Genomic DNA, 18,117 nt, shown 5'->3' on the forward strand with positions numbered 1-18,117 from the left:
TTAACAGCAGCTGACCATCCGGCCCTTGGGGGTTCATGCTGACACACATCTTCAATCAGCAGAACACCAACATGAGACACTACAGATGCATTTGTGGACAGCCCATCAATAAGAACAGGAAGAGATGTAATTTTTTCCACGCATGTTTAACAGCTATGTTGTTCTTAATTTCAAAAGCAACAGCAGCCATACCTACTATGCCTCTTTAGAGCAAGCTACATAAACCAGAGTCCCTGTCTCTGTATGCAGAAGCAATGCAGTGCAGCTGAGGAGTACGATGTCCATTATTATTCTTGGTGCGCTTCACTCTCATTACATTCCAGGGGAGTCATGTGAGTCAATTGCAATGCTTGGAGCGCTAGTGATCGCTGAACTAAAAGCCAAATAGGATGCTGAGGAATAGGTAATGAGGAATAGGTAACTGCAGAAAGCAGAGATCCTCTGTCATTCAGCAGGAAATTAAAGCACTTTAAGTTTCCTGGTAATAATCTCCCCACTGAGCAATGTTGCTCTGTGCTTGTGACCGAGATCCTCTGGGTGTTCTCACTGTTCAGGAATTTCTTTAATCTGACCATCTCTCATTGATGAGGATCAGGAGTGATAAGGCTTCCAGAGAGCAGCCTTTCTGAGAAGTTAAAGCATTGGTGGGATTATGCTGAACGGAAAGCCATTCTCTATGACTTCTCTACAAGTCACACAGGAGAAAGCAGCTAGAACACGACACCCCCACCTGGCTGGGGCAGGAGAAAGCTGGGGCTCCTTGGGTGAGGTGATAACCCCAGGCAGAGCTGCTCCTGTCCAGCATCCAGGCTGTTTCCATCTCACACAAGGACAGGTTATCCAAAGCCCGGTGTGAAGGTATATAGAGACTGGCAACAGTTCCTACAACCTCAACTTCTCTCAAGGAGAGCCTTGGCCATCTCCTTAACTTAGTGACTCAGGTGAAGCTGTAAGTACCAACCACAGAACTGCAGAGATGGTATTGTGTAGTAACTTAAGCAGGTACTGCTAAGAGCAGCCTAGCCATTACACAGCCAATGGTGCAAATGCTGTGCTTTGTTCACTCTTGTAAGAGGTCATACTGTAATGTGTCCCTACAGAACACTATCAAAGATAGAGAGATTCCATAGGCAAGCCTGTGTCATACCTATTAGTAATGCTACTGCAAATCTGGCTGGAAGATACCAACCCCTGGACAGATTTACAGACAGGCACTGATTTGCAGACTGTTGCAGAATGCAGCATCAGCTAATACTTTTAATTAACAGAGGTTCCCTGCTTATCTTGGCAAACAGATGTAAGAGCTGCCTGCTTTCATTTACTAGGGACCAGGCCTGCAGCACTTTCCTTCCAGCTGAGCTCTGTAGCTGCTGAATGAGCTCAGCTTCTGGAAGTAACTGCTTTCTGCAAGGCTATGTCCTTTGAGACACGGAAAACACAGGTGCCAGTATTTTGCAGGCTCTATCACCAGAAGGGAACGTGTTGGTCATCCCCATAGATTGCCTACCTTTTATATATATCAAAGAAACCTGTTAGCTAATTTCTGCACCCTGCTGACAAGGCCAGGGCTTGCCTGCAACGCTCCCAGGTGATTCACTTGGGCTGCATTCCCAGGCACTGGCACTGACACTGATATTTGCCAGCCAGCATTGCCTCACTGTGATTCCCTGCATCATAATTGCATCCATGCCACAAGCTGATCAACAGCTGAGTGGCTTTAAGAACACTATAACCATATCTGAGCACTTCATATGGTGAAGACAACAGGGTTAAAACGTCTGGGAGAAGGTGCAAGATGTCATGCCGTGTGATTGCTGTGTGACTTCAACTTCTGGCTTATCCCGAGCATCACAGAGAGAAATACTCCCTTAGAGACAAAGTAACAGAGGGTGCAGATATTTGCTAAGTGAGACGGAAGGAAGGACATGGTATGTTGCAGAGGCTTAAGGAGCTTTTCAGAGACTCTAAGGTCAAAATTTAGAAGCCCAGTATTACAAGTTGAAACCTACACATGCAGCAGTGCCCCAGATCCCCTGTTGTCCAATGGCTTTGGGATAGCCTGTAATAAAATAGGTGTCTTAGTACATAAGAACTGAAATTCAGTTGCCAAATTAGCCATTTTGCTGTCAGTTTAAGTGAAACCCTTAGCAAAGGCCATGGTCCAAGACTGACCACTCCTTTGCTAGAACAGCAGGAGAAGAGAGCTCTTCTGGGGATTTGCATGTTACCACAGCGAGATACAAACCTACATTTGCCCGACTTACTGCAAGCAGCTGTATTCAAGCACCATATCGTTACAAGCTAAGTCATGCTTGGCTGATGCTCCCTTTGGGTTTCAGTGGTTTCCTCATGATAAAGTGATCCACTTGCAAAATTCATCAGGACAGCCATCCTGGAAGAAGTTGGGAGCTCAGCCATTCAGTATGCCAGAGACAAGCCACAGCAGCAGGCACTCAGGAGTACAAAGTCAGTTCCTTCAATCGAAAGCACATTTACCAGCTTGTACCAATTTACCACTTGCAACACGCATCGCGTATTATGTGACGCCTCTGATTCCCCTGGGCTGTAAGTACAGTTTAGTCAGTCGTTTTTGCAGAAATAGTTTAATAAAGGAGGAGGTGAACTTGGAATCATGTGCTGCATAGAGGTGTAGGCATAAAGAGGGGAACTCCCCCCACAGGAGGCCACTAGCTTTCTGTGCAAGAGTCCTGCCAAGACCAGCTGCTCCCTCTCAGTTTCTATCAAGATTTGACAGCTCACTGAAAGGTAGGAAGAAGAAAAAGATCTGCTTGGAAGAAGAAAAAAGTGACCCTCACTCTTACCAGATCTCCTATGCTATGCTATAGCTAACAGCAGGGGAGGACCACGCTCTGTGCATGGCTATTAGCAATAGGTTTTTGGGGATTTAAAGTTGACTCTTAAATGAGATATTGATTCGCACTGCAATAAATGATTTGGAACTACTTTCAGATTTAAAGCACGAAGTTGAATCAGTTCCAGTGAAGGCAATTTCAAGGTAACCTATGCAGCCTGAAGAGAAACACCTGCCTTCTCCCCCCAAACAGGAACAGAGACTGCCAGGCCAGATTCACCACACCAGATTCCCACGTGACAAAGGTGCATGGTCCTTAAGCAAGAAAGAACATGATTCACAGCTAGCACTGCTTGCAAGAGCTGTTATGGTGTCTGTATGCAGTGCATTAGTGTGATGCTAAAATATATGTGTGCTGAATACCGCCACAGGCAGCACTTTGTCCTCAGCAAACAATCCAGGCAAAGCAAGGATGAGAGCTATGAGATGGAGAACTCAGGAGTTCACCTCCATTTAAAAGACATCTCATTTAAGATAAGGTGGCAATCCCATACATAACATACCAAGAGCATCCAAATTACCAAAGCACGTTTCATTCCTCTACTGGACTCCTAATGCATACAAAGGGTCTGCTGACAATCCACTATACATGTAAATGTTTTTGCTTTGCATTTCTCTAATACTCTGGGATGTTACCCGTTCCATAGATATCTGCTGTTTCCATCTATCAAAACAGAGTCAACGCAGTTTTTCCCCACCAAAATCAACGCAGACTTACAGCGAGCTATCTACCAGGAACTTCATAATATTTTTCTGCAGCTATGCGTGTCTTCACAAGAGAGGAAAGCAATAAGACCTCTATGTCTTCTCCTCACTGTAAAGGACTTCGTGCACTCTTCTGATAACCTTAAGTAGTAATGTTGCTCTTTACTCCTCCTGAATTCCCCTGCGTGGGGTGGCACAGGAACATGCTGCAGCTTTAGCTCCTTGTATCCTTCTTTCATATGGCCCTAGCCCTACTCATTCTTGCTCTGCAAAGCAAGAGCCACAAACAAAGCCCAGCATTCCAAATAACTTCGTTTTCTTAAAGAATCAAGCCCCCCCCCCCCCCCCCAGTAGCTGCACTTCTTCCCTACTACGCAATAAAAATACAAGGACCTCCATGAAGGGCAACATCCTATCTATCTCTGGAGCCTTCCTTTCACACCAATCTCTACAAGTTCCCCATCCTTCAGATTCCACAGTCCTTTCACCCAACCTTACATACAGTTGCTACACAAGCAAGGATCCAACATCTCACTTGGCTTGTAGATCTTCTGACTCTCTTGCTGTACTTTAGGGTGAACGGTCTTCTCATACCATCACAAGACACCTTCCCATCTTCCCTGTGAGGGGCCCTTTTCCCCTCTTACACACACGTCTGACTGCAGCTCACAACATCAACCTTCTCTAGGCTCCTGCTTTCTGACAGAAAGCAATCACTGTTCAACCCTCAACTCCTATCCATCCTTTAGATGAGCTTTCCTTTTATCCAGATGAAAACAAACACTCACCTCTTCTTCCATTTACGTACATCAGCACATGCACTTCTGTCCTCTTACTAGCAACAGTCTTTTGTCCCAAAGCAGAGCAGCTTTAAATACAGCTTCAGAAAGACAACCCCCACCACACTAGATGTTGCAGGAACACAAGCAAGCCACACAAGCAAGCCACAGCTGTGTCCATTTATCAGAGCATCAGTTCACAGTGTTTCTTGCATTAGCCTTAATTACAAGGCAGAAAAACCTCTCTTACCCACCAGGTGAAGCCTTAAACTGTTGATTCTTTCTCCCCTTCCCTGCAAAGCCTTTGCTGCCTCCTGAGCTTAATGTACAGCCCCAGCACACCTGAGGTTTGGGGGGGAGGTGTGGGAGCCTTCTTTCTCCCTGTCCTCCCTGGCAGAATCCAACCTGACAAAACTGCTGGTTAGAAATCAGTTTTATAGAAAACCTTCTCAGATGTTTTTTGTCCAAGTGGGTATGTTCCTGTTAACGAGCTATTGCTCATTTTCATCTGCATGTTACAGCACTTTGGAAAGTGTGTCAATCATTTGATTTTTGAAAATCAAACTGAACCAACTTAATGCCTTTGCATGAGAAATTCATTTTCCTGGAAAGATGTAGAAGCATTTTTGGAAAAGAAGGATTTATGACCAGCCAGTCCCTTTTCCTGCAGACTTCTGTCTTCAGAATCAAAACTAAAGCGCAGTGGTTTTCTTCTTGACTACATTTGTTTTGCTAAGTATGCTGCATTCTATGACAGAAACACAGAAAGAAAACATATTTTTCCCCCTAACATCTGGAAATGTGATTGAATTGTTTTTCTTTTTCTTTTCTTTTTCTTTTTTCTTTTTTTTAAAGCATAGGATCTTTTAGGGAAATAAGCCACAGGACTGAAAGATCCAAATAATTTATTCAAGCAAAACTTGAAGAACAAGTTATATAAATATGACAGCTCTTCTGGAGCTGGCATTGGATACTTTGCAATGGTAGAAAAGCCTATCATCAGTGCAGACCACAGCAGGCAGCAATGTGCCTCTAGATGTGCTTGGATGAGTATGGAAGAGGAGTGTGCCAGTAGAGGGAGACTTAAACTGCAGAATCACAGAATGGTTTGGGCTGGAAGAGACTTCAGAGACCATCTAGTTCTAACCCTCCTCCCACGGACAGGTTTCCTCTCCACAACTGAAAACACCAGCTGAGTCTAGCTGGAGAAAAGGGTGAGGTTGGGAGGAGAGAAAAAGTGCTGCTTAAGATAGGTGAGCGTAGGAGGTATAGAAAGCTATGCCATAAGATGGGTAACAGGGAAGCTAGGGTGAATAGCAGGAAAAATTTCCCAGCAGAGAAGCATATAAGCATGCCATAACAGTAAACTTATAACAAAGAATAGCTCACATTAGTCAAAGCTGGAGACATACTGACCTTACATTCACTTCAGTTAGTTGGTAGGTCTCCTCTTACAGTTTTGCTTAGTACTACGGTGTAGCTGTCTTACTCAGCATTTGTCCTTTAAAGAGCCATCAGACATCAAGACGCAATGGTCACACTGATATTTGGATGCAACGTGACCAAGTGTCATGAATTCCCCATTCCTTCTCAGCTGGGGTTTCAGAGCCAGGCAACAGGAGAGAAGCCTGCCCACCAGGCAGGCTGAAAGCACCCATAAACTAATAGAGCCTAGGTTTTCCAGGAGGATGAGTAGTGCACAGGTCCAGAATCTGCACAGAGGCTTCTCCCTTACTTTAAAACTTCCTAACCTAAGTAATCTCCTCATTAATAGCCCAGTAACTCTCCTTAAAAAAAGAAGAGACATGAACGGGACAGAAGAAACACGAGCGTCTCCTTAGTCACAGAAGTAACAACATACTGGATAACCTCACCTCTGATGCTTCCTGGGTGGACTTCATCTCTTCTCCTTCCTGAACCCAAGCTGACTCAGCCCTGCAGTCCCAGCCCCATGAAGGTGCCAAGGCATGTTCGACTTGCTGAACCCAGCAGCTGTACTTGTGTACAAGCCATGTTATAATAAGTGCTGAGGAAAGTGTGGGTCCTCAGTATCTGTGCTCTAATTGCCAGAGTATTGTCCACTGGTCTACGATAAACATGTCCTTAGCTGCTCGGCTTGCTTATGCCTTTCTGATGTTATATAAGTGGATTTAGAGTAAGAGCACTGCCATGAGCAAGTTTCTAATTAGGAAAAGAAACAAATAGAATTATGGAATTAAGGCAGTACCTCACCATGAATGACCCAAATCCCTTCCTTGTGCTGCAGGCCACTGCAGGCTATTAGAAAACATCTTTTAAATTTATTATTATTTTTTAATTTTTAAGTTAATTCATCACGGAGATGGAAGAGCAAAGGCAAATTCCCTTGCAGACTGGCAACCACGCTCTCAGGCTTCTGGTTCCACCTAGCCTGACACTTCTAAGGGCAAAGAACAATGCTTTATGAAGAGGGTGCTCTGCCATACAGCTGGACCCTCCCTTGGACAAACATGCTGAACTGTGAGCAGCAATGGTGTGTACATTAACATCTCCTGATTTGCTCTGGAAACTTTCTGTCCATCCAAACATGCAGATTGCCATTACTAGTCATAGCTGCCTACTGCTACTTACCTACTACCACGCTGGCTAATAGATCTCTAAATAACAGTGGCTTGCTTTGCAGAAGTATCAAGCATCCATAGGTCTCCACGGCCTGACCTCAACAGGAGAAAAGAGCACTTCACATTTTTCACGAATGAAGATGTATTTACCTAAATACGTGGGTTCAGATTTAAGTGCCTACATTCTAAAATATTGGCTTGTGAAACTAGTGATTTGTGGTTCTCAAAGGAGCAATCTGAAATTTGATGAGGAAGTACGAAGGTTTCCACTCACAATTCTACTACTTACTGCAAAGTGTTACTGATAGGGTTTGAATCCCCAAAGGTGTGGCTGTTTCCTTGTCTGGTTAAAGAAGCTGAGCAGATCTCATGCTGCTAGTCAGAAATGCGGCCCCTTCAGGAGATCGATTTATGTATGAACCAGAAGCTAGACTTATCCTTTACATATGCAGGCATTACCTCACTGTAACAAATCTGTTATATGGTATAACATCTGTGTCAGATGGAAACCGTGCACTGGTGATGATAGGTTTAATGGGATGCTAGCTCTTTTTCTTTCAAACAACCGAGCACTGGTCTGTTTTCTGCTGGGTAGAGGATCTCAAGGACTTTTCCTTGCTGCAGGAAGACTAGAAGGATGAAGCAGGAAGAGCTCTAAGTGGTTTTCCTGCCTCCTAAGGCAGCCTGCCAGTTGCAGCACGCAGATGATGAACCCACCCACTGCAGGGAAACATCATGCTCCTGGCAGGCTGCGGTCACGACTAATCTTTGGTAGTCACTGGCACGCAGGAACCTGAGCCATATGATGAGGAATCCAGAAAAGCTCATTAATAAAATACCCTGTACAGGGCAATTAGCTGAAGTAGTTGGAACCCTCACAGCCAACCACAGGTACAAAAATGAGTTCAGAAGCGCATTTAACGAAACAACTGATCATTATTTTGGGGAAGACAGCTCCAACTTTGGGTAGGGAGCCACAATTTGCACTGCAGAAGAGTCACTATGTAACCACACTTCCCCAAGATCTGTTTCACTCCTTTCACTTCTCTGAGTGTGGCAAGGTAGGAAGGCAGGAAGCGATTTTCCATATTCCTCAAGCCACAGCCAATAGGAAAGATTAAGCCTGGGTACAGTAGTCATGTCCTCTAGCAGTAGACAGACACGTGGAAATACTGCACCTGTAACATCATTGGATCAAAATACTTTGCTGCCATTGTCTGTTATCTTACACTGTTTCATACCTTGAGATAAAACTTCTGTTTCTCTTAGGTGCAGAAGAGGGTTCAAGTTATTCTGATGCTGATGCTCCTGGCACCTCACACCACTTGGTGTGTTTATGCACCTTGGATGTGGGGGATGTCCTTTCTTTCCATATGCCAGCCTACAAACAGAGACCCAGAATAATTAAGACAGTGTTCATTTTATTGTACTCAGCATGGAAACCAGAAAATGTAAAACAGCAAAACATTAAATTCCTAAGGAAGTCAATCAGGCGAGCAACATTGCTTTTTATCACTGTACGAGTTCTTCACATGCAGACTTCTGTTGGTATGTCTCAAATAAATGCTACGGTACATCTGGAAGCCTAAAACTAGCTTTACTTTGTACAGTACATCACGTTCAGTCAGTGAAACTATAAAAATAATAAAGCCACAATAATATTAGTCATCATTAGAAACACCAAAACTGTTCTTCTTCTTCTGCTGACTGATTTACGGCCATCCTTTTTATGGTGCTTGCCATGGCCAGGAATTCACTCATCCTCTCCCCCTTTAGCTCTGCATCCGAACTCCCATCCCTTTCCAGTGCGCTACTGAGACCTTTACTTCAGACCTCAGGCTTGATTTTATATACCAGGAACACTTGGACTTTTATTTTCCCTTTACTAAAACTTCTCACTGCAGCATCTAAACCTGGGTTTAGTGTACTTGAAACCACTCATTACAAACTGAGACACGGGATGTGTTTTTGGGAGAATCTCCTAACAGATGGATCAGCTGTTGTAGTGGTGTTGCTAAGAAGCATCTGAGAGACTTGTATTTTGCAGTATGCAACTGCTGGAGACTTTGCTGGAAGAGCTGTCATTTATTTCTACACCAGAGGTTATCACTCAAAGCAGAAACTTAACAAAACCTCAAAGTGACTCAGTTCATATAATTCTGTCCCTAATGAGCACAGATGCCTGCTGTCACCCACAGCCTTTGTGAAGAAACCCATTTGTACATCCAAGTATCGGTTTCCACAAAGCTCTGAAGTCAGAGTGCATCTCTGTACATCCAGCCACTATGCTTTTTGTTGACAGTCTCAACACGGAGTTTGGCCAATTGACTTTTGTTAGCTAGAGCTCTGGGAATTAATTCAGAGACCAGATAAAACCCTTGTTTCTATTCACTATTGCAGAGTGATCTAAACTTGCCTATAAGTTGTAGAAAACGCTGAGCCTCCAGCATTCAATTAGAAACGGCAAAGGGAAAAAAAACCCTCTGAGTATGAGTAATGCACGAGACCTACACGTGTACAGCTCTTCTAAACACATACATACACGTACATGAGCACATACAAGCTACACCTACAGCAAACTTTCTTAGGGGAAAAAATATTTCCTCTCTGTGTGGCTGGGCTCTATCAGTTTCCTCTTTAAAGAATCCTGAATGATGAAAGATAAGTTTCACATCACAAAACCTTCCTTTCCAAGATTTGATTCAAAATCCACATTATAAATGCTGTGAAAGAAGAGGTGCTCAGAAAAGAACACAGCAGACAAATGAATAAATCTAGGAGCTTCAAAGAAATGAATGATGTTCATTTTACTTCGCATCAGTTCAGCTGTTATGCTTCTTTCTTTTAAATAGCTACACTAACTCAGGTGGGATAATGAAATTTAGGTCCCTAGGAGAGAACAATGTAGAGGACTTGATCTCCAAGCCCATTGGTCACTGCAGTACCCCATGACTCCAGAGACACTTGGTAGTGTGCAGCATTTGGATAGGAAGGTATGTACATCCCTTTGGGATAACTATGAAAACAGTGACCACTCACACAAGCACCAACCAGACTAAAAGAAATAAATAAAAAGACACTAAAAAAATAAATGAACAAAGGCTGAGATGCTACAAAAACAAGGAAAAAGAAAAAAAAAAAGGGAGGGGAGGGTTTCTTTCAGAACATAGCCCTTACCTTTCTAAATGATGGAACTGAAACACCGAATGCAAGAGGCTCTGTATCGCTCCAGACCTTGGAGCTTGATGAACACTTATCTTGAATTCAAAGCTGTCATCTCCATAGGCTGACTGTGAAAGGCTTACTCTGCCTTGGTAACCTTCTGCGTTCATTTTTTAAAGGTGTGAAGGAAGAGACATGGAACAAGGCAATGGAGAATCAGCCTCATAAACTAGCGAGATTTTCAGTTTTATACTTTCACATTTATAAAAACTTTGCTAAGTAGTAAAACACTGATATGGTAGATTCCACCAAATTCCCCAAAGGAATTTTCCATCAACTTCAATACTGATTTTCATTTTCATTTCCGTTTCTAACTGTAACACTTCAAAGCAGTTGTGACACTCGAGATAAAAGCTAGCATTATCTTTAGAGCATATATTTCCTTTTTCTCAATCTCTTGAAGGTACTTCTCCAAACAGCGCATTTTCCAAGCTCTTACGTGGTAGTAGTGGTAATAAATGGAGGTTGTTCACCTACTGGTATCACCAGTTACTTTATAAGATCAGTTTTATTGAATCATATTTGCATATATCTATACACACCAGCAAAATATACAGCTTTTGGAAAAGTTCATTTTCCTAATAGCCATGGGACACTTAGAACATAAAAAATGCGTGAGCTCAGAATGAACAAGTGGGGAAAACTGCAAAAATTAAGCAAAACATTGGCTTTAAGGACACAGAAATATCTCCATGAAGAACGCATGTCACCTATGTTTTAGTTTTCATTTGGTCTTTCCTTCCCCACTTTTCTCTGTAATTCCTTCTTAAATGTTCCAAGGAAGGTTTCCTACCTCTGAAATGGGGAAGACAGGTATTTTCCTCCTTGTCTCCATATCTTTCCTCACTCTGTTTTTCTAAGCCAGCAGAGGTCAGGAGAACCAAGTCAACAGAAATGCGGCAAGACTTTGACACTTGTGCCCAAGGCAACGTGAAGCCAGCAGACATCAACCAAGTGCACAGACAGTGGGAGTCATCATGGCCTCAAATGAAACCCGGGCCAGGCTGCAAACTGCCTGCAACAGGGTTCTCCTTCAATTCAGCTTTTGTATTGGAAACACTGAAACACAGAAGTAAACACTGCATTCTCAGTAACTGTTCTGGTCTTGGTTCTGGTCACACCAGTTTCTCCAGAAGCTCTGACAGAGAAGTTTCCTGACAATTAACTTGTTTCCCTTGTCTCATCTTCCAACAAACTGAATTTAAAGAGTTACGTTAACCGGTCAGGCTGCAACACAGTTCCTGTGTTTTTGTTTTTCCCTGTACAGATTCACCCTTGGGAATGACAAAGTCATTTTTGTTTTGTACCTTTTTTTTTTATTATCCCAAATGGATTTCCTTGGTTGTTAACTATTCAACCAACACTCCATGATGCTGAGTCACAAGGCAGGGAAGATGAGCAGGATGAAGGCACACGGATCATCTCCCCCCACACTGTGCCATATACTACTCCAAGCACATTTTTACTTTTGACACTGATACGACACCAAGAACAGTCTTTCTTGGCTGCTAAAGACCACTAACACATGAATTTGCTAATTGCTACCCAAAACATGGTTTTGTTTTCCTTCTGATAAACATACATCATCCATCTGAGGGTTCACAGCATCATCTAGATATTGTAAGCACAAGAAACCACAAATTGCCAGTGTTAAGCTACCAGGTTGCCTACAGTCTGCCCTAGGAGGGCAAAGTAGAAACACAACATATTTTACATGAGATGCGCTGGTGATTATCGATTCATTTTTGTGTGTTTGTTTTGGCACATTATTGCTTGGCTTCGAATGCATGCCTGCAGGAGCTCTGTGTTGCTGACATTTTGCAGTTTGTCTGAGCACAAGTATTTTCACAGAGTGCAAAAGCACAATGCTCTGCTGACCACCATGTTTTTTCCAGCTCTGCCCACGCGGTCGTTCAGATGCATCCACTTGGTTATCTACCCAGCAACGTTTTGCTGTACGTCTGTATTGGTGAAATTTTCCTGGAAGAAAGGTTGCTGGGTGGGGAAAAGTGGGGGTGGAGCGACTGGTGAAGACTCCTGGCTGGAAGCAGCTGCAGGGTATCCAGAGATCCAGAGATTCTTCCTGAAGAAGTGTTAACTCCAGTGCTCACACATTGCTAAGCTCAGTTCAGCCTCAATAAAATCAGTCATACCCACATTCTAGAAACATTTTGGAGCGCTTGAACTAAAGGATAAAGTTCATGGAAGTTGGTGAATGCATGATAGACATTTATTCTCCTCTAGAAGAGGACATTTGTATAGGGACAGCTAAGAGCATGTCAGATCACAGTGCTGTAATGGGAAGGGATGTGAGCTCAGTCAAGGGACACGGTTTCACAGGAGGACAGGACAGGCAGCAGCTAAAAGGGAGCGGGTAGAAGGTGAAAGCACAGGAAGGAGCCATACAAAGCCATGGGCCTGGACAGAAGACAGCAAACACTGCCAAAAACTCTGGGAATCTGAGCCTGACACAGACATAACATGGTTAAACACCGAACTCATCAACTAACCTTACCTAATGAGGCTGCTGCTATTAATCCCACACAAAATCTCACATGAAACTCACATCTGAGACACTGCTAAGAAGGTGATGCAAACAGCAGTACTAACAAAGACAGACGACTCTCCTCCGAACAGATGTGGGAAGACACTCTGATGTGGTATTTCAGATTCAACAATTCAGCATCAAGTGGGAGATGAAATAATGCACAGAAACAGAATGAGGAGGTGTCACTGAGACCCAAATACATACCAGAGGAAAATTAGGAGCCAATTCAGTGCCAAGCCAACAGTTTCCACTGAACGAGTTTAAAATATTGTCTGCTATATAAACCTTACAGTGTTTTACCCCCCTAGGTGGGGAAAAAGGTGACTCAACAGCTGCTTCGAAGTCTTGGCAGTTGACACACTCAGAAAATCTAGTCTTCTAAAGAAAAGAAAGGATACTAACATGCATAAGATCTACAGAGTAAGCCTGATGTATTGTACTACAGACAAATAAATTATCATCATGATTTGTGAAAAATCTTTAATGGACTAAAAAATAACTCCTCTTTAACTGTAGTACTCTGCAGGATTACAATATCCAAATCCCCAGTGCTTTGCAGAATTGAAAACTATGTTTACCACAAACTGCAGGAGTTCCCCAGCCTCCCCTGAACTCTAGCGGACAGAATAAAAAGCTGGTGGGAAACACACCTCCCAGGCTGCAAAATATTAAGCTGAGAAATGTGACAAATGTACATTTGAGACATTATTATATATCACACTCCTGGAGAAACAATCACTAAGCTACCTCTTATTAGCAGATTCTACTTCTCTAACATCAGAAATATACTAAAAATTGTCTCAAGATTTCGGTACTTCTAAATAAAGTAAATGTTTCAAGTTATCAGTATAAGGGTTTATCATATAGAGAGCATTAGGCAAAACAAGGAAAGCACGGGCTAAATAAATGGTATCAAGTTTATGAAAGGCTGCAAGAAAAGCACCAGAATACTGAAAAAAATAAAAAAGGATAATAGATTCAGATAAGGACTTACAAGGAAAAAAATCAGAGCAGCCTAACACACTAAACACTTAGGCTCATGGACCTAGGCTCACAGCACAGCCTGTTCCTACTCTAACGTATCACTGTGCATCTCTGAAGAGAGCAAAAAGACCCACACCACTTTAAGAAGTGCTTTACAGGAACAGTGTTCAGCACTGCTGGAGGCTGGGAGTGATGCGCAGCTGCTGGGCTAACATGTGGCATGCCAGGAAACCTGGCTGCGTGCGCTCTCGTGCCTGGCCCAACGTGAAGGCACCGCCTGCTTGCAAGCACACTCACACCTCTCTCGTCCCCTCATCAAAATCCCATTTACTCAACTTCTTCTCCCAGAGAGAATCCTCCAGCCCTGATCTTTACTCTCCTTGGTTCTCCACTTCAACGGGAAAAGAAGCAGCTCTCTCAGGTTCACCTAATCTGAGCCCCATTGCATCAACAGGAGTACGTCTGCCCAGTGATCAGCATCTGTAACCTTCTCATGGACATTCCTCAGTGTAGGCAACTTAAACACGAGGAAGATTGTGTTGCTCTAGGTGTTTACAGCTGTTAACCTTAGTTTCACCTCATCCAGCTGCCCTCAACATTTTCCTTTGCATGAGACCTTGTGATGTATACCAATAATTTCTGACAATCATCCTGACAATCTCTCTGCTTCTAGCTTTATCAGAAGGTGCTGCATTCCCTGCAGCAAGGTGGTAATTCATATTTGTGCTTTTGCTAAGTGCCTAGCTCTTATCTGACAGTGATAGGGATGGGGCGTCATGTGGAAATACACCAGCTGTGGCAGTGATGAAGGTGTGATGGCGGGAGTGTCTACTCAGAAAACAAAGGGGAATAATTTCCACTGTTGCTTCATTGCAACCCCAATGACACAACTGAACAGCAGGACTTGAGACTCAGGGGGAGGGATTCTCGCTACCACTGCAGACATCTACCCACCCCTGCGGACAGCTTCAGTCTAACACAGATGACGGAGCGGGTCGGACACAGCAATTGGGACGCCTAAAATTCTGCAGCATGGACTGGAATACGTTATGCTGCCTCCCTTTCAGTTTCTTATTTGAGGACGTATCTGAGGAAATGGATTTCCGGTTCTGACTGTTCTGAGCCTGGATCAGTTTCTCGTGCTCTCGTATCTGTCTCTGTAAGTGGTTCTGGATAGCGATTCCCAGGGACTCGGGATCGAGGGAAGCACCGTAGACCTCCCACGTCATGCCTTGCTCATCCCAGACAACATCCCTGATGTGCTTGGATTGCTTCACCTGCACTTTTGCCTCCATGGCCGGGGTGGGCTGCTTCTTGTTTTCCCCATGGTTTGGCAAGGCCTGAGCTGAAGAAGGACAAGTCGTGGCATGAATCTCGGGCCTAGTCTCCTTGGCCTGAAGGCCCTGCTGCTGGGGATCTGTCGAGGCTTCTGTGTGAGGGCTGACATGTCCGGAACTGCAGCCTGGCACAGCCATGGCTTCAACCTGCAGCTTGCTGGCCTCCGCAGCCTGCCTTGCCTCTCCTTGGCCTCTGCTCTGCTGCTCCCCACCTGCCTCCCCTGTGTGAGCCTTTCTGCTGACGGGCTCACTGCTTGTGTTTACCACTCCCTGGGCATCCAGCACCATCACGTTTTCCTCCTTCAGTTTTGCCGCAGATTGAGGAATCACCTCCACTTTTGTTGCACTCTGACATTGCTCAGAGCTGCCCAGGACTTCGTTCTGCTTGGTTTCACCCTGTGTGTGACAGAGCAAAGGTAACTGGCTGCTTCCTGCCTCGTGGACAAGACACTGCACATTGTTCTCAGTTCCAGCAGCAGGAGCAGTGTTTTCTTTGCCAGCTGCAGGCTGTTGATGGGGGTGAATGGTGAGCTGCTGGACAGGCACTGATTTTGGCAGGGCTGCAGCATCCACTGGCAGTGCAGCATTGCCCTTACCACCACTGGCTGCATCTGTCCCTTCAGCAGCACCCACAGGCGTCCCTTGGGAGGTGGCAGCTGCTGAGGACAAGGGGAGGGTGGGCTTTGCATTGTCTGCTGAAGCTTCGGACACCACATGAGGTGAGACTCCAGGCAGCCCGGCAGGCTGGCTCTGGGCTGTAGCAGCCACAGCCATACCAACGGTTGATTTCAGCACAATACCAGGAGAACACGGGGATTTCTGTTGTGAGGAGAAGCTGTCAACAAGTTTAGATTGGCTCAGTCCCCCACTGCCTTGGTAAATGATGTGCAGTTCTTCCTTATCCTCGGGAGGAGGATTCCCTTTTAAGAAGGCAGCAAGGATGCTGGGGCTGGTGGAGGCCGATTTGCTCTCCACAGTAGCCACGGCCTGAACCTCGGCATCTCTCCATGTCCTGCTTGCTGCTTCCTGAGTTAACATGCTGCACTCTGACTGAACTGTCATTGTACCCGTTTCTCTGAATTTGGAGAGATGGGTTGGGCCCAAGTTCCCTGGCTCAACACCAGCATCATGTACAGGATGTGTCCCCTCATGGCAGAGCTGGGCTGGCAACTGGCTGCTCTGCTCTGTCTCGCTTTGATCAGCAGGATGCAGCTGCTCAGTGACTGCAGCCCTACTTTTTGCATCCACAGCCTCCTGTGGGTCTCTCCCAGGATCAGTGGTCGTTTCCCTTGCTGGAGAGGCAGGCTGAGCACCGGCTTCTTCTGCTTTCCCGCCTTCTTCCCCTCTTTGCAGAAGACTTGCCTGAGAAGTAGGACAGGACTCATTACCCCCAACTGGGGTGCTTGGGGAAGAACACTGGGTCATCTGGAGCACTGGCTGCTCCTCAGCCCTCTGAGGCTTCATGGCAGAGTCCTCCACCTGCACCAGAGCATTCACCCTCATCTGGCCACCCTGCATGAACTGCTGGGAGCTCTGTGGGGCTGGCATCATGTCAGGCCCACACCCTGCTGAGCAGGCCACTGCCACGGGGGCTGGCTCTACCGCTGCCTGAGGGCCTTCTGCAGCCTGGCTGGAGAGCCCAGAAAGAAGGCTGTCATCCTCAAGCCTCTGGGTGTTGGTGTGCTTCAGGTCACAGGTGCAAGAGGCTGCAGAACCAAGAGTTGTGCAGGGGAAGCCATTGCTGGCCTTCTCTGCAGTATGAGCCTTAGGCTGGTGCTTAGCAGGTGGCAGGTCTCCCAGGTGGTCCTTATCCTCAGGAGCAGTGACCAAGGAGAGCTTGGCAGGTCCCAGGGGATGTGGTACAGTCCCCATGGACTGCCTCAGGTATGGGGCTCGCCGTCAGCTTCTCCTGGGCACTTTCTTGCAGGGCAGTGGATCCAATAGGCAGGCTACCAGCAGTAGTTTGCTGCACAGGAAGAGCTAACCTGTCAATGAAAGAAATGTAGTGTTAGCTGCATTAAGATTTAAGAAGAAAAAGTACCAAAAATATTTATTTGACAGCTTGGAAATAAATGCTAGTAGGTAGGGAGGAAAGAATCATAGAATCATAGAATCACAAGGTTGGAAAGGACCTACAAGATCATCTAGTCCAACCATCCTCCCACTACCATTGCTACCACAAGCTACTAAACCATATCTCGTAGCTTTTCATCCAGATGCCTCTTGAACACTGCCAGGGACGGCAACTCCACCACCTCTCTGGGCAGGCCATTCCAGTGCCTGACCACTCTCTGAGAGAAAAAATTTTTTCCTTATGTTTAGTCTAAATCTCCTCTGGCACAACTTGTGGCCATTTCCTTGGGTCCTGTGTGTTGCCTGGGAGAAGAGTCCAAACTCCCCCTCATCACAACCTCTCTAGGGAAGGAAGCTGTAGAGTGCAATGAGGTCTCCTCTGAGCCTCATCCTCTCCAGACTAAACAATCCCAGCTCACTCATCTACTCCTCGTAAGACTTGTGCTCCAGACCCCTCAGTGGTTTTGTTGCCCTTCTCTGGACATGTTCCAGGGCCCCAATGTCCTTCCTGTAGTGAGGGGCCCAAAACTGAACACTATACTTGAGGTGTGGCCTCACCAGTGCCAAGTACAGGGGGATGATTACCTCCCTGCTCCTGCCGGCCACACTATTTCTAATGCAGGCCAGGATAGCATTGACCCTCTTGGCCACCTGGGCACACTGTTGGCTCACATTCAGCTGAGCATAAACCAACACCCCCAGGTCCCTTTTCTCTTCACAGTCATCTAGCCACTCAGCCCCAAGCCTATAGCGCTGCACGGGGTTACTGTGGCCAAAGTGCAGGACCTGGCACTTGGCCTTGTTGAACCTCATCCTATTCACCTCAGCCCAGCAACCCAGCTTATCTAGATCCCTCTGAAGGGCCTCCCACCCTCAGGCAGATTGACACTACCTCCCAACTTGGTATCATCTCCAAACTTACTGAGGGTACAGTCAATTCCCTCATCTAGGTCATCAATAAAGATATTAAACAAGACCGGCTCCAGTACTGACCCCT

General features: G+C 45.4%; 2 protein-coding genes across 5 annotated transcripts in view; both read right to left on the reverse strand.

Annotated features, from left to right (window-relative positions):
• Nucleotides 1–9,132, reverse strand: part of FAM13A (family with sequence similarity 13 member A) — a 148,202-nt gene extending 139,070 nt beyond the window's left edge. The window contains exon 1 of the mRNA XM_046941112.1: nucleotides 8,198–9,132. The gene's annotated coding sequence lies outside the window, so the exon portion shown is untranslated. The remainder of the gene's footprint in view (nucleotides 1–8,197) is intronic.
• GPRIN3 (GPRIN family member 3) overlaps nucleotides 8,361–18,117 on the reverse strand; it is a 37,354-nt gene continuing 27,597 nt past the window's right edge. For all 4 annotated transcript variants that reach the window (XM_015276604.4, XM_015276602.4, XM_046941126.1 and 1 more), the window contains one exon: nucleotides 8,361–17,032. In XM_015276604.4, the coding sequence (XP_015132090.2) occupies nucleotides 14,679–16,919 (2,241 nt within the window). In that variant the 5' untranslated portion in view covers nucleotides 16,920–17,032 and the 3' untranslated portion in view covers nucleotides 8,361–14,678. The remainder of the gene's footprint in view (nucleotides 17,033–18,117) is intronic.

Source organism: Gallus gallus, chromosome 4, assembly GCF_016699485.2.
Source record: "Gallus gallus isolate bGalGal1 chromosome 4, bGalGal1.mat.broiler.GRCg7b, whole genome shotgun sequence".
Classification (NCBI taxonomy): domain Eukaryota; kingdom Metazoa; phylum Chordata; class Aves; order Galliformes; family Phasianidae; genus Gallus; species Gallus gallus.